At 40.2% G+C, this 17,367-nt stretch overlaps 1 protein-coding gene across 1 annotated transcript; it reads left to right on the top strand.

Moving 5' to 3' along the window:
* The first annotated feature begins 11,120 nt into the window (after window positions 1–11,120).
* On the top strand, window positions 11,121–16,952 carry LOC308405917 (nuclear factor 7, ovary-like). Its single transcript, XM_080896714.1, has 10 exons — window positions 11,121–11,176; window positions 12,210–12,440; window positions 12,532–12,625; window positions 12,723–12,827; window positions 13,608–13,841; window positions 13,996–14,143; window positions 14,437–14,463; window positions 14,787–14,851; window positions 15,265–15,387; window positions 15,750–16,952. The coding sequence occupies exons 2-10, from the start codon at window positions 12,214–12,216 to the stop codon at window positions 16,134–16,136; spliced, it is 1,410 nt and encodes a 469-aa protein (XP_080752840.1). The 5' UTR covers window positions 11,121–11,176; window positions 12,210–12,213; the 3' UTR covers window positions 16,137–16,952.
* Window positions 16,953–17,367: the final 415 nt, after the last annotated feature.

Raw genomic sequence — 17,367 nt, 5'->3', positions numbered from 1 at the left:
TACTGCAACAACTGCAGTGGGGCTACAGCAGAGTTTTGTTTTGTTTTTTTCATGATAACTTAAATAGTTTTAAATATTAGGGTTAGTGGTTTAGAAGTTAAACACCAAAAGTCAGACAGCCTAATTTTTTCACAATTTTCAGGTTGTTACGTCCCCCCCACCATGGTGGAGGCAAAGGTAGGAAGGAGACAGCAGAACAGTTAAGTATCAGGCAGGATTTATTGGTTGCTTGCCTGGATAGTAAAACTTAACAACAGAAAAGAGGTGGGGGAGGAGGACTGGGCGGTTGATCCAAATCAAAGAAATTAATAAAACAAAAAGAGGTCGATAGCTTCCAGGGCCTAACTGAAAGAAAAAATGCAAAACAAAAGGCCTACCTAGCTACTCGACAAAAGGTCAGTGAAAACATACAAGAGTGGCATCAACCGCATAACCTAGTGTGACTAACAGAGTAAAACCTACAACCAGTGTATAGGGTACCCCAGCTTACCTGTCCAGCCTCCCACCACGCACAATACAAAGAAGCCTGTTCGCAAATGTTTGTCAAAGCAGACGCCAGCAGCCAGCAGCTGGCTAAGGAGCTGCTCATTTGTAGTGATCCTCAGCGTGTGATTGGCCACCTGGGCCCAGACCAGCCAACAGACACATGCCAATCAACTTCGAACTGGCCAATAGGTGGAGGCTTGACACCTGAAAGATAAATAGAACACAAAAGCAAAGCCACACCTCTTGGCATGTAACAAGGTCGTTACCTGTTTTTGCATTTAGGAGGAAATAGGAAGCACAGATACTATGCAGTATAGCTGAAATAATTAACTGATTAGCTGATTGGTCAATGCAGACAGATAATTTCCATTTTTTGTCATCCTCAAAACACCACACCTCCAACACATTTATAAACCAAATAAATTATCATACTTGTTAATGTCCAACATGATGAGTTGTAAAGCCCACCAATTTACCAATGGGCTTAAATTACTGACTTCTAGTAGCTATTGGAAGAGCCACTGGTATTGGAATTTATAACTGACGAGATATAAAAATCTGATAAGAAGTACTGATAGGAGAAACACCCTTTGACCATATTATGATTGCTGATGTTACATAGTGTGTACACCAGAGGGCACTCTGCAACTTCCTGTTGGCATCGCTTGTTTGTAATGCCACAAACAACAACAAGCTGACAGAAAAAGAAATTAGAGTTCACTAACAGCATCTTCTGGTGGTAAAAGTGCCACAGCAGCTATACACAGTTCAACAAATCACGTGGCAGTCTGAAGCGTGCATGCGTGAGGTTGTCTGTGTGTATAGTTGTGTCCAAATTCATGGGCTGCATCCTCCTGAGGACCCGGCCTTCGCGGTCTACGTGGGCCGGGTCCTCAGAAGGTCGGGTAGGCCGGAAGTAAACAGCTGTGGAATTGGACGGTCTAGCCTTCAGATTTGCGTCACCGCCATCTCGGTGGAGTTTAATCAACTCGGCCGTCTGCTCCTTGCTATGTAAAATATAACAGGACACTGGCGTAAATTCTCGACCATCTCACACTTCTGTTTAATCAATTTTCTGTTTGCCATTTATTCAGCTGTGTGAAAACCACCAATAAAGTTTTATTTTATCTACTCTAGTAATAACTTTAATCTCAGCCAAACCGATTTACTCACAAACAAATAAAACACTGAAAAAGCCAAACAATAACATTTAGGTTGTCTAAGTTAACTAACTTACATATTACGTTTAACCTGAGTAGCGAAACTCCGCGGTGATCTGAGATTTATGTGCCGGGAGTTGTACCGTTCTCTGCGGCTCTAGTGACCCTCAAGCTCTCAGCTAGCTATCGAGCTGGTGGGTAACAGACGTCTCTGAAAATGTTGGAGCGCTTTTGCAAATATGCGATATCTTGATAAACCGAGCAGATATTTGAAGTTTACACAACTACTTTCTCGCCTGAAAATATGTTAAAAGTTTATTTTGTGACCCAGAAAGATTGATAAGAGTAATATTAAAAACTTAGTAGCGACCGCCATTGTTGAAAACTGGAGTTTGGCTGGGCCGCGCTATGAATTCTGGGATATGGTAGGCCACGAAGGACACACCCGACCCATCCTTCAAATTCGGGGAAAAGGAGGACAGCCTTCGGCGCATCACTGTGACATAATCGGCCTACAAATGCGTCCTCAGGAGGATGCAGCCCATGAATTTGGACACGACCCGTATATGCATGTGTGTGGGTGTGTTTGTTAGACACTTCCTGACATCATATATGGCGTGACATCTCAAGTCACACCATTTAGGCATGACCTTTAAACACAAAAGCAGAAGTAAGCAATCCTGCTAAACTTAGAAAAACAAGAACTCGTGGTTTCTTGTGTGCAATGAAATATTATAGCGATGAGACTGTTTCCTACATCTTATGTTAGCACTTCTAAACCCGAAAATAAAGCTGCTAATCGTCACGCTCTTTCTGCACAATCACAACCATATTAGGACACATAAAAGCAGTGGTTATATATATATATCTTAGCACAATCTCGAAAGCATCAACTCTAACATCCATATTTTTAAATTTTTTATTTATTGTCCATTACAAACGGCAATAACAACACCTTTATAAATAAATTGATAAATCGATACTAGCGGCCACTTAAGGCTGGCTCCAAAAGCAAGTCAATGCCCATCTCAAAACCCCTAATTTTAAGAGGTCTATGCGAGCTAATTTGCGATGTGCACCGCTGGCCAGGCCATTTATTTTTTGATGCACCCTCTCAGATTAGTTCACTGTGTGTCGTGCACAGGGCTGGACTGGGTCAAAAAATCAGCCTCTGGCATTTTGACTAAAGACCGGCCCACCAGGTATTAAAGCCATTCAATTCAATTCAATTTTATTTATATAGCGCCAAATCACAACAAAAGTCGCCTCAAGGCGCTTCATAGATACAGAGAAAAACCCAACAATCATATGACCCCCTATGAGCAAGCACTTTGGCGACAGTGGGAAGGAAAAACTCCCTTTTAACAGGAAGAAACCTCCGGCAGAACCAGGCTCAGGGAGGGGCGGGGCCATCTGCTGCGACCGGTTGGGGTGAGAGAAGGAAGACAGGATAAAAGACATGCTGTGGAAGAGAGACAGAGGTTAATAACAGATATGATTCAATGCAGAGAGGTCTGTTAATACATAGTGAGTGAGAAAGGTGACTGGAAAGGAAAAACTCAATGCATCATGGGAATCCCCCGGCAGCCTATGTCTATTGCAGCATAACTAAGGGAGGATCCAGGGTCACCTGGTCCAGCCCTAACTATATGCTTTAGCAAAAAGGAAAGTTTTAAGCCTAATCTTGAAAGTAGAGATAGTGTCTGTCTCCCGAATCCAAACTGGAAGCTGGTTCCACAGAAGAGGGGCCTGAAAACTGAAGGCTCTCCCTCCCGTTCTACTTTTAAATACTCTAGAAACAACAAGTAGGCCTGCAGAGCGAGAGCGAAGTGCTCTAATAGGGTGATATGGTACTACAAGGTTATTAAGATAAGATGGGGCCTGATTATTTAAGACCTTGTATGTGAGGAGCAGGATTTTGAATTCAATTCTGGATTTAACAGGAAGCCAATGAAGGGAAGCCAAAACAGGAGAAATATGCTCTCTCTTTCTAGTCCCTGTCAGGACTCTTGCTGCAGCATTTTGGATTAGCTGAAGGCTTTTCAGTGAGTTTTTTGGACATCCTGATAATAATGAATTACAGTAGTCCAGCCTGGAAGTAATAAATGCATGAACTAGTTTTTCAGCGTCACTCTGAGACAGGATATTTCTAATTTTAGAGATGTTGCACAAATGGAAGAAAGCAGTCTTACATATTTGTTTAATATGTGCGTTGAAGGACATGTCCTGGTCAAAAATGACTCCAAGGTTCCTCACAGCGTTACTGGAGGCCAAGGTAATGCCATCCAGGGTAAGAATCTGGTTAGATACCATATTTCTAAGATTTTCAGGGCCGAGTACAATAACATCAGTTTCATAAAGCCTTTGAATGAAAACAAACGCTGTTGTGACAGTGATGTACAGTCTTGTTGGTATATGTATGATTTCTATACATTTTACGTCAGATAAAAACTTTGGTTGTAAGATTCAGATAATTATTTTTTAAAAGCTAGATATTTTAAATGAGAATAAGAAAGAAAAGTATTTCTTTGTGCCCACCTCTCCCTGTTAATGCCCTACCTGCCCCTGGCAAAACTTTGCTAGCCCCTCCCCTGCACAGTTACCAGCTGTCAGCTACATAAAAAAGGATCCTGGTGTTATTTGTCTCTCAGAAACAGTTCATAACTTCCCTTCAACTCATTCATGTCACCTAAAAGGTAAACCTGTTTCTCCATCACCTGTTCAGCTCTGATGATTCAGTAAGGACATCTCCTGGTTTTATCTTCATGTTTACCTCTCACCAGATAACCAAACAGATATCATGACCAGCAGCTTTTACAGCTGTGGCTCCAGCAAACATCAGCTGATAATAGAAATTAATATGAAATAAATTCTAACAGCAGCTGATCAAGCTTAAACGTGCTGCTGTTGTTTAACGCGAAATCATTTCATGATTGAAGTAGAAATAGGAGAGAGAGGGGGAGAGAATGAGAGAAGAAGAGGCAGCTATGCAGCAAAGACAGAATAAATCCAGCTTTGTGTCTTTTTTATCCTATCTGAAGTGCAGGACAAACTGTGTTACTTTTCAGCTCAATACAAAACGCGTAATATTTTCTCTGAATACGGGACGATTACGTTTTTTACCTGACGGTTGGCAACTCTACTAACTAACCTTATGAATAAAATAAAGTTCACTATCAGTAACATCATAGCACCCACCTAATTGCTAGCTAGTACGCAGTGCGAGTCATTGTAACTGACTGTAAAAAGTCAGCACAACGAAAATAAACTCCACCTAAACTTGGTTTATATCATCTGACCCAGATAGACTGCAGGTCATAACTTCTTACCTGAAGTTCAGTTGACACTCGGACTGAAGGCCGCCTCGGGTCTCTCCTCCTCCTTCCCTTCTCTTTCCTTCATCCACCTGCTGGCCTCTGTGGGAGCTCCACCATAGCCACCACCAAACAACTGACTTATTTTTACACATCTGCCAGCATCTGGCCAATCCACCAGCTTTCATTGTTTATACCGTTACTAAAAGAAAAAAAAACTCATTACCCATAACAACGGAAAATCACCATCGATGGTGGGCCGGACTCAAATGTTACTGAACTTCTCCAGCTATGGACGTGCCATCAGTTAACCCTTTGCGTGCCAGCTGTGGCACGCGTGCCCAGGGTTGCCGACCCCTGACGTATCGTAAAAGAGTTAGTAATTTATTTTATTACTACCTGTAATTTATTGCTGTTTACGTCTATTTGCTTACCGTATTTTCACGACCATAAGACTCACCGTACTAAAAGGCGCAGTCTCAGTTATGTGTGCCATTACTGTATTTAACACACACATAAGGCGCACCTGATTATAGGGCGCATACAAGTATGCGTGTTTAAAAATAAAGCGGGAGCAAAACTGAGTTAGGTACTCACATTTTTATTACCGGTAATTGTCATCATCATCAGCATACAAACATACAAGTATGCGTATTTAAAAATGAAGCGGGAGCAAAACTGAGTTTGGTACTCACATTTTTATTACCGGTAATTGTCATCAATCAAACCCATCGAAGTCCTCATCCTCTGTGTCTGAATTGAACAGCTGCGCTAAATCTCCATCAAACATGCCAGGTTCACTGTCTTCACCGTCAGAGTCACTTTCCGTGCCGTGCGGCTCCTCGGAAACGATGCCGGCTTTTGCGAAAGCTCGAACAACAGTGCCAGCAGACATGTTAGCCCAAGCATCTACAATCCATTCGCAAATTGTGGCGTAAATCGCCCGGCGCTGCCTTCCACTCTTGGTGAAACTGTGGTCTCCATCGGTCATCCATCGCTCCCACGCCGCTCGCAGCCTTACTTTGAACGGGCGGTTCACACCGATGTCCAGCGGCTGGAGTTCCTTTGTCAGGCCTCCCGGAATGACAGCAAGCTCACAGTTCATTTGTTTCACTAGCTTTTTCACATTGGCTGTGAGATGGGCACGCATAGAGTCACAGATCAACAGCGATGGTGATGCGTGGAAAAAAACCACCTGGTCTCCTTACATACACCTCCCTCAGCCACTCTTTCATCATTTCCTCATCCATCCAGCCCTTTTCATTTGCCTTAATGATGATTCCTGCTGGAAACTTCTCTTTAGGCAAAGTCTTTCTCTTAAAAATCACCATAGGCGGCAGTTTCTGTCCATTAGCATGGCAGCCAAGCACAACAGTAAAAGAAGACTTTTCGTGCCCCGTTGTGCGTATCGCTACCGTGCTGGTCCCCTTCTTCTCCACAGTGTGACTCACCGGGATGTCAAAAGTGAGCGGGACCTCGTCCATGTTTGTGATGTGGCTGGGCTGGATGTTTTTGTCGGCGATGTGTTTGCTGCAGTAGGAGCGGAAGATGGCCAGCTTTTCATTACCGGTATAATCCGCTGGAAGTTGCTGCGCTACCGTAGTCCTGGTCCGGATGGAAAAATGGCACCGTTTCATATAACGAAAGCACCAAGACGGACCTCCTCGGAAATGTTCAATTTTCATTTCTTCTGCTAGTGAAACCGCTTTTAGTCGAATGGTGACCGTCGAAACGCTTCTCCCGCTCGTTCTTTGCTCGATGATCCACCGCTCGAGTCTTTCCTCCAACTCGGGCCACCTCGCCTTATGTCCGCGGAAACTCAGCTGCGTCTTCTTGACCTGCCGGAGCTTGTTTTCCAGCTTCCTCCACTTGCGAACCATCGATTCATTAATCTTAAATTCTCTCGCGGCTGCTCGATTTCCATGTTCCTCCGCGTAGCTGATGGCCTTCAGTTTAAACTGTGCTTGATAAGCGTGTCTCTTTGCCATTTTCAGGGTTGTTAAAACAACGATGTTCCACATAATGCACATACCTGACCTTTTATACAGGTATGTGCGATTGTCCGGTATATACGATCAACGCCCACACTTCACCCTTTAGCGTTCTCATGGTGTTCTCTACTACGTCCTCCTTACAACACACAGGGCGCACTGCACTATAGGGCGCGACGCACTTTTTAAAGAAAATCTAAGGCTTTTATGTGCGCCTTATAGTTACAAAAATACGGTAATTGTTTACTAAATGTTTGAGGTGTGAAATAAACTGCAATGGAGTTTGAAAACAAAATATGGGTGTGTGTGGTTGGAGGATGTGTTTGTGCGGGGGTGTTTAGGTGGGGGGGGCAACATTTTTCTTTTACAACAAAGGGGGGTTAGCAAAAAAAGTTTGGGAACCACTGTCTCAACCTGTGAGAGAGACTTCAGTTCTTACATGTCAGCAGGAAGGGGACTGATCCTGCGTGGATCTTTTACTTGAAAGTGTAAAACGGGAAGTGAAAAATAAATGTTGTTGTTGTTGTTTGTTTGTTTCTTGGCTGTTTCTTCATTCATGCTTGTTCACTTTCAGTACTTGTACCTGACCATCTTCAGAGGAATGTGTTTTTATTTTTGTTAAGTCACCAAACAATGAGCTGTGACTCATTCACTCATTTTTTAATGAATCATTCACTCATTAAAAAATGTTGACGTCACCTAGTAAGAATACGTAGTTGATTGTTGTTCATTTGCTGTATCTTTTATTCCTTGGCTTTTAAATCAGAATGAGTTTGTATTACTTTTATTTATCTTATTTCTCACTCAAATCTTCTAATTTTATGATTCTTTTTCTTAACTCTTGTCATGTTTTTATTTCTTTTAATTGTCTTAATTGTACAGCACCTTGGTCAACGGTTGTTGTCGTAAATGTGCTATATAAAGAAATTTGACTTTGACTTTGACTATATGCTATCTTTTTTTTTAAATACAGTTGTGAACTTTCAGAAGAGGTTCAGTAACATTTGAGTCCGCTGATCTAATTTATGGTTTTGATTAGAAAGAAGTAAATACAATGTTTTAGCTCTTTCTTGTTTTCTAAATTCTGTCTACTGCCTTTTATCCACAGAGTCCAACATTGTTCATTTTGGGACAAATACTGGCGTCCAAAGTGATGGAAGAGTGTTTGCTTTTGTTGTTCTTGTGTTTTTTCTTTGATGAGCATAACCAATATGTATAATAATAATGAAAGTACTTTGTTCTGTCTCTTTTTCCATGTCAGTTGCTTTAATCATGTAAAATCCCTTTTTACTACTTGCATTTTTTGTCCATTCTGGGTTTCCTTTTTTAATCATTTATAGTTATTAATATTGAATCGTTGCTTCCTTTTACGCAATCACACTGGCATAATGTTGACAGGAAGTAGGTTTGAATTGGTTTCACAGGCATCACTTTTTTAATTTAACTCAAAAATCTGTTCTGTATTTTATCAGGTGCTTTTCACATCAGTTAGGGAGGACGCCTCAGTGTTTGAAGTCATATCAACCATTAACTTGACCCAAACTAGTTGAGACTGGAATATTTGGAGTTATTATAATAGCTTTCTTAACAAAACAGGCAGGTTCTGCTCCTTACTTCCAGAATGGAGATAGCATATTGTTTGTTATGTCAGGTTAGTCTGCTTTGAAAATCAACAAAGAAATAGTTTGTTAGTGTGTTGAATCCCGAGAATTCCAGACTTTATATTTAAGTGTGTTACACGTAAATAAGGCTTGCATATTTGTGAGCAGCACAACAGGAACAGTTAGCCAGGCTAAAAACATGGGCGTAACAGCCACGTGAGAAAACGTTTACAAGATGATTTATCATTCTGTCATTGTTCCTGACAGCTGTGTTGGGGATCAGGGGAACACGTGTGGAGTTTCACTTTAGGCCTTTCAGAGTACCAGGAAGTACTTTAACACCAAACTGTGATTTTTTTCTGGTAGTTGTAAGGGAAGTAAGTCAAATAAAACTTCACTAAAAACTGAAAAATTAATGCTAATAGCTCAAACAAATAAAACTGTGTCATCCAACTGGAAGTGAACTTTGACGTCCACATGAGCTAGTTTGTCAATCTTTTCACTACGTGGCCTAAATTCCCAAAGCCTCATTCTTCCTTCTCATCAAGGATTTGGTAAGCATGTCTGTCATGTTTTGTCTGGTGAGCGTAGGAGGAGCCTAACCAGACAGGCAGGAATAAAGAACCTGTCTCCTACACAGTGCCAGGAAGAGTCTGTTGCTGAAGGAGCTGCTCAGGGCCTCTGCAGTATCATGCAGGGGGTTTGCAGTGTTGTCCATAATAAACCTTTGCTTGGCTAACATCTTCCTCTTTGGAGTCTAGGGGACTGGCCAAGACAGAGCTGGCCCTCTTTACCAGTCTTTATACCCACAGCACTGTTCAGTATATTTATAGATAGCACATGAAGAGCTGAATAACAAAAAATACCAGGAAGTTTTACACTAGCAGTTTCACCTGTCATCTCTTTTGGGGTAACTGTTTTAGAAGATTACTGGAAACCAAAATTGTCATTGTAAAAATGACTTCCTAGTTCAAAGTGCAATGCTGTGACAGCGTGCCAGGTTTACACACGTGCATATTGGCAACGCTCGTGCAGAGAACAAGCAAGAACAATAGAATTAATACTTATTGTACTGGAAGTGTGAAACACGTGAGTTTGGTGTGGCATTCAGCTGAAAGGTTAAACAGGACGCGTCCAGCGGGAACCTGAATGAGTCATGACACAGTATGAGTGTGACCCAGTGAAACAAAACAGAGCAGAGTAGGAACAGTGATATTTCTAACAGAAGCAGGAGCTGTAGCACCTCATTTCTTCTTCTACATAAGCTAGGAATAATTGAAGCTTTAACAGGTGCTGGTATCAGGGAGCCAGTCTGTGTGCTGGCTGCTGATGGTGTTTATTGTCTTTATTTGGGTGTGTTTATACCGATATGCCACTACCTAATGCAATTACTGTAAATGACCTGAAAAGCATTGCTGCATATTTTTAGCTGGCTTTGTGTCACATAGGATGGATTAGAAAAATCCAGCTCTGACCTGGGAATGATTCATCCCAACAACCATGGGTGTGTTCATCAAGGCCTCTGTGACACAGAGCTTCCTCGAATGAATTACTCTGTTTACAGATTTAAAATGACTACAAACTTAACAATGAAAGATTTTACGATTTGTGGCATCTCGCAGCAACATTACTTAACACCCTGGATCACGTCTACAGCAACATACACGGTGCATACAGGGCTGCACCACAGCCCCACTTTGGACAGTCTGACTACATCTCTCTGTTCATGTACCCGGCTTACAGACAGAAACTGAAACAATCGAACCCTGTCATCACACCTGTTAAACTGTGGACCCCAGAGTCTGACAGCATCCTACAGCACTGTTTTGCCCAAACAGACTGGGATGTGTTTCAAACTGCAGCCACCAAGGAGATCTGCTCTGTCAATATACAGGACTATGCTGAATATGTGACCGGGTACATCAGCACCATCAGCTCTGCAGGCAGTCTGCTAGATGACCTCAATGTATTGAGGCAGCAGGACCAGACAGGACGGGTCCTTAAAGCATGTGCTAGTTGTTGGCTGATGTTCTCACTCCCGTCTTCAACCTCTCCCTCAGCCAGAGTACCGTCCCCACATGCTTCAAGACCACAACAATCATCCCTCTTCCCAAGATAATATAAGATAACATAATAATTTTTGCACATAAGGTCATCTTACATATTAAACCAGCATATTAAGCTCATAGCTCTTTTGCACATAAATCTATTTAACACTTCAATTTTTGTCTCCATTTATTTATTTATTCTATTTGTATTTCCATTGTTCTAGTTCTATTTGTACATTTTAACCGGCATCTGTGTAGGAAGGTAGATTATTTCTGCACCAAAGTGCACGTTGTTGTCATTCCCAGCCTGTATTTATTAATTGCTTGGATTAAATCTGTAGTTAAATTGATAACTGCATAAAAAAACATTTGCAACAGTGAACAGCAATTAAAATGTAGAGTAAATACCAGGAAAAGCTAACAGGCAGAACAAGAATAACCGGTATAACTCGTTGGGAAACTCCACTGTGGGAGGAACTTTGTACCATGTTTTATTTTATAGAAAGACAAGCGTGTTTTTGTGGATATTCATTCTTCACATCTTTCAAGGACCATCTGCCTGCATGACCTAAACAAGTAAGTGATTATTTATACCAAGCAGATAGCATAGAGAATAAAAATACATGAAACAAGACATCAGCTGCCTTTTCTTCAAGATAGACTGACTTTTGATCCAAATATTGACGGCAATATTTTTAATTAGAGGCACAGAAATAGTAAAAGTGGATATCTCAGAGATGATGTGTAAAATGTAGGTGTGTGTATTCTGGATGTAATCTCAGGTTTCAATCTTTAAATTAGAGCAACAACTACGACTACTTTTACATTTTTAACACGTTGACTGGAGTTTGAGTGTCAGAGAGAACTCAGTAAGGGGAGAGCAGTGGCTAAATAAAATGCATTAATAAAGAGCTGAGGGCTGATTTATTGGGAAAAAATTAAAGTAAGTAAGTAAAATAGTTAATATAGTGATGAAATTGTAAGAAAAGGTTCAGAAACAATTTCTCTTTATATTGCTTTCATTTGAATTTTACCCATTGTCTCAAAATTTCTTTCTTTTAATTTAGTAAATCTAATAATAATGAGCATTTCTTTGATTTTAAATTTGACTACAAAGAAAATTATTGTAGTCAATAATTCAGTCAATGAAAAGTCTGAGATTTTCTCCTTCTATTGCCTCTTTCACAGCCCATTTTTTGATCTCTTTACTGGTAAATCCATTAGATTCATAAAAATGTAACAATATGTTGCCACTAGGACCTTCAGACTCTGTTTGTGAACCCTTGTATATTTGCAGTCTGCAGATTGAACTTAAACATAGTTGTTGTCTTCGAAGCATCTGAAATAAATCTGTCCACTTTTCTCTGCGCTACAGCATGATGAGCTTTCATGTGTTATACCCTTTTCTGTGAAATATAAGTGAAAAGGGCACACTGGACGCTTTACTATGATCTTATGTTTAAAAATATCCTTTAGTCTTCTTGGTTTGCCATTTAGATTTTTTTAAACTTAGATTTATAAACCTGCATCTTTACAATCTGACCTTAAGAGCATAGTGTACAGAAGAATTTCAACATGTGTGGGTAACAAAATGTTATTTCTCTGTCAGAAACATGGCCTCAACATTGTCTGAAGAGCAATTTCAGTGCAGCATCTGTTTGTACAGCTTCAAAAACCCTGTCTCTATCCCGTGTGGGCACAATTTCTGCCTGGAGTGCATCAAACGTTATTGGGATGTGGCGCAAAAGTCGGATTGTCCACTGTGCAAAGAATCCTTCAGCAGTCGCCCCGAACTCAGGGTGAATTGGACCTTAAAAGAAATCACTGAAAGATTTCCAAGGTTGGTTGACTGTAACTATACTATAGTGCTTTATTTCAACGTTTTAGCACATTTGGTTGAAACTAATCAGATGTACATCATCATCTTAAAGCTTGTTAAAAGAAATGCCAGGATTCAAACCAAAGAGACCCGTCATTCCACTACTGCCAATTAGGTCTGGAGGAGAGATGGAGTTCAAGATCAAGGTGGGAGAAAAAGTGGTTAAATGTAACGATGCTCATGGATTATCTTGTAAGGAACTCCAGATAATCCAAGATGTAAAATACATGTTTTCAACTTCAGCCTCTGCAGACTCGGATAAAGAAGACCCAAGAACAGTATCAACACATGATCCAGATCCGAATCAGAAAGACCGAGGAGATCAAACAGTCAATGGAGCTGAGCAAAGTGAGCATTGCTTTTTAATCATTTACAGACATGAACATTTCTCGGCCTGTTTGCTCTCTAAGAAACAAAACTTCAACCAATTTGTTTGTAGAAGCTCACACCAGAAGAAAAACAGCAGTGTTGTTCTGCTTCATGTAGACTGTATTTAAAAGACAGAGGAGACTCCCCCTGCTGGTCATTTTAAAAAATGCATTAGCTTCACTTTTCAAGCCTGGAATCCACTTTTGGCTTTTATTTGCAGTTTATCCTGCTATAATATCCATGCAGAGTGTAAGTAACCTTGTGCACAAAAGACTCTGATTACAGGGCAGAGTAACTATAGAAACTCAAAAGCTAAAATCCTTGCATATCTTCTAAAGTCAGGATTACTTCAGTCAAAGTATTTTTCCATCTTTAGTAATTCATATATGGCAGCGTGGCTCTGTTTTAAGAGCTCTTGTGATCTTTTATTAGTTGTTTTTATTGATATAATAAACCTTCATTATGTGGACATAAAGAGACATGGAAAAGCAGGGCTGGAGGTGGGTTGGGACAATAGATCAACTGTTATCAGAGCACTGCAGGCTGCTCTCACTGAGATCATCTTCTTTGTGAAGTTATGTCTTCTTTTTGGGGGAAATGTGCTAAATTATGGGCATATTAATAAGAATCATCGTATATAAGCAGTTTTTCCCTAAGTTTAATTTGTTTTGCATTTCACTGAAGAAGGGGTAGCAAAGTACAAAGGTGGTGCATTTTAACATATTTCACATATTAATTAAACTCTTTTCATCTCTGCAGAGAAATAAAGAAAGAGAGATACAGTGCAGCGTTCAGGCTGCCACAATGATGGTAAGTGCCATTGAGAGAAACCAGGCTTTGCTCATCGAGGAGATCGAACAGAAGCAGGAGGTGGCTGAGAAGAGAGCAGAGGAGCTTCTCAAGGAGATCAGCCAGGAGATCAATGAGCTGCAGAAGAGACGCAGTGAGCTGCACCTCCTGGAGCACATTGAGAACCCAGTTCAGCTCCAGCAGGTCAGAATCAGTATTTATGTTTAATATTTCTGCACAGCCAAGCAAGTTTAAAGCATCTAAAGTGATTGTAATATGATATGAATACAAACCGGCCTGTCTGCTTGTTAGTGAAATCATTTGATGGTGCTCATTTCTGTCACTGATGCTGTTTTAGAATTTTTTACATCTGGACGCTCCGATGTCCGTCAAGCACTGGGCTGACGTCAGAGTCCAATCGGAGAGCTACGCACGGACTGTGAGGAGAAATTTCTCCAAACTGGTCGACATCTGCCAAGAACTGGAGAGGAAGCTGTGTGCAGAAGGTCTGTAATCCTTATGATGACATGACATTATAGTCTCTGATTTTAGAACACAAGACTTTCTTTGCATCACTGGTTCCTTTGGTTTTATTATAATCCTGCCACTTTTTGCATTGCATATATATTTATATCATATTTTACACTATAAGTCTGCACATAACTAACTTTAGTGATACACTTAGGGTGCAAAAATAAATCTTGTAACATTCGCTAAAATATTAGTGAATATTTTAATTGTTCTACGTTAATGTTTAATGACACTAAAATGACACAGTTTCTTTTCTGATCTTTTGCAGAGGTAAACAAGATGAATAAATATGCAGGTATGTGTATGGATATGATATTTATATTGTGATTACGTTATATGGATTACACAAGAGTGAAAATTTGTCACCACCATATCTAATAAAGACTCTTACTGATGTCAGTAGAAAGAAAGTGGCTCTTCACACTGATTCAAATAATCTTTATACATTTAAATGACTCAGAATACAGATACTCTGTTGCCAAAAAAGGTGACTTCAGTAACAATATGCTTCAAAACAACAGGGTTATTTTTTCATATTATTTCTTTAATCCTGAAAAATTTGAATAAATCTGAAATAGCAAATCTTTTTATGTGTTTTTCTTCTGTTTCTGTCTCCAGTGGATGTAACTCTGGATCCTGCTACTGCTGCTGGCTGGGTGGTCCTGTCCCCGGATAATAAAAAGGTGAGCTGTAATTATCAGCTGCATGATTCCTGACTGTAACACCTTAACAAGAGCTCGGAGTTAAACAAAGTCTTGTCCTGTTGTAAAAAATGATCCAACAAAGTGTTGATACATGTGCAGCTGTTTGTATAATTAAGTGTAAAGTCATTTGCTTAGTTAGTTATACACACCAGTTCAGTTTAGCCCTGTAATATTATTGGGAAAACACTTATTAAAACACCTGTTATTGAGAAATTGCATTTCTTGTCTGTGAAATTAGAGTCTGTGAATTACAGACAACAGCTAATGGACGACAAATATTATGCAGGAACTAAAATGATGGAAACTAGTGGATCAGAAGTCAGGCAGATGCAAAATAATGACAAGTACGGCATCAGTAGTTGTTGTATGAATGTGATCGTGGCAATCCACAGGTGAGCATGAGCTACCAGCAGGGGAGGACCCCGCTACCTGACGACCCCCGCAGGTTCGACTCCTGCGTCGCCGTGCTGGGAAAACAAAGCTTCACATCTGGGAAACGTTACTGGGTGGTTCAGGTAGGATAAAAGGATAAAATAAATAACTGCTAAACAGCTTATAGTCGTGATCAGTGTGAATATTATCCAAAGTGGAACACAACAGCTTTATTTAGAGTAAGATTTGGATTGAAATACACCAAAGAAAATTACACATGAACACAACGACACAACCTGTGACTAGGACTGTATAATGTATATGATCTAAACAAGCAGGAAAATAAAACTCTTTACGCCCCCTGGTGGCTACAGGATGTTCACTTCTGATTTTATATCTGCTGTGTTTACTCTCAGTAAAAATTTATTATCATTTAAAAAGCAACCTAAAGAAATGAAGCTCTACTCTGCAGTTTAGCATCATTTTGTCCTTCTTTGTGTTTCAGGTTGGGGATAAAACAGACTGGGATCTTGGGGTGGCCCAGGAGTCCATCAACAGGAAGGGCGCCATCACAGTTCGCCCTGATAACGGTTACTGGGCGATATGCCGACGTAACGGTGGAAGCCTGTATGCCTGCGCTGGGCCCGCCGTCACTCTTCACCTTAAAGAAATTCCTCAGAAAGTCGGTATATTCCTGGACTATGAAGAAGGCTCGGTGTCCTTCTACAACACAGAGGCAAAGACTCACATTTATACTTACAGCGGGCTCACTTTCACTGAGCCGCTGTATCCGTACTTTAACCCCTGCATACATGACAACGGGAAGAACACGGCCCAGCTGGTCATCTGCCCGATCGAGGCTGGGATCACTGTAGACACTTCAGCACGTTGAGCGAGAGACTCGGAGGATCATTTTTAAAACCTCGAGAGCATCCACATTCATTGTCTGGATAAGTTGTAATCTGTAAATGCAAACAAAAGACCAAGAACAGGAGAAAATATTCTTCTCCCAAGTGTAAAGCGAACACCCTGAATATTGTCCTGGTACAGACTGCAAGCCCAAGCTTAGCTCCTGCAAGGTGTTTGGATATATTTATTTATTCCAGTCAAAAGCTATAAGTTAACCACGAGGTTTGCTAATGTCTCTTAATCTTCCTGATGATATCTATAAAGAGGTTTTTAAAAAGAGCTAAAGATCCAAGCGAGGGTTCATCTGAACCATCCACTTATGTCTGCTAAGGGAGGACAAGTGTATGTAAATGAGGATAAAACTTCCACTGATAAGTCCACAGTTATCTGACAACGACACATTAGTGATGGTTTAGGAACTATAAGATGCACCTATACACGATCACTACGGTGGATAGCACTGCATGAATCCTGCCTACGTTTTTACACTACTCATTCTTTGGTAATTTATTAATATGGTATAACTTATATTATAGCTCAAGGCCTGATTTAAAAGAACTTTATGAATCCAACTTTGTTTGGATCTTTGGTTTAAGATCAGGGACACGTCACATGGTCTTATGAGTTCAGAGGTGCAAGTCTGTTTTAGTTGGTAGCACGTAGATCATAGTACCACAATAGTATATTAACATCAGTATATCATGTGCATGTAAGACATTGAGTATATATAATTTCTTGTCATTATTGTAAAAATTTGGATTATTGTGATGTATTTAAGCTGAAATAAATGTGAACTGAATCCCTGAGAGTCTGCTGTGTTCTTTTAACTTTTTATCCCAACGCAGAGTTTAGACAAATTCTAAAGTTAGAATTAGAAAATGGAGCACAGAAAACTTATCTATTGTGCGGAGTGCAAAAAACACTATCAAAATATTCCCCCACTTCTTTTTTAAGATTAGACAACCTTTATTAGTCCCACACGTGGGAAATTTGTTTTGTTACAGCAGAAAGTGGACAATGCAAAGTTACATAGCAAAAATTAGAAAAACACTGGAATAGAATAAGAATAAGATACTGTACACAACTGTACACAATAGAATACAATAAAATACTTTATACAATAGAATAAAATAGAATACAAATGCTATATACAACTGAGTATAATACAACAATGCCAGAAAAGAATATTGCACTTAGTGTTATTGCACATGTGT

This window comes from Rhamphochromis sp. 'chilingali' (genome assembly GCF_963969265.1).
Source record: "Rhamphochromis sp. 'chilingali' genome assembly, chromosome: 1".
NCBI lineage: Eukaryota > Metazoa > Chordata > Actinopteri > Cichliformes > Cichlidae > Rhamphochromis > Rhamphochromis sp. 'chilingali'.
This window is presented reverse-complemented; position numbering and strand designations above follow the sequence as displayed.

Excerpts from the sequence above, each read along its gene's own strand:
- LOC308405917 (XM_080896714.1), top strand. The coding sequence starts at position 12,214 with ATGGCCTCAACATTGTCTGAAGAGCAATTTCAGTGCAGCATCTGTTTG. Across the intron at positions 12,828-13,607 it reads AGTCAATGGAGCTGAGCAAA|AGAAATAAAGAAAGAGAGAT; the intron begins GTGAGCATTGCT and ends TCATCTCTGCAG. Across the intron at positions 14,144-14,436 it reads GAGGAAGCTGTGTGCAGAAG|AGGTAAACAAGATGAATAAA; the intron begins GTCTGTAATCCT and ends GATCTTTTGCAG.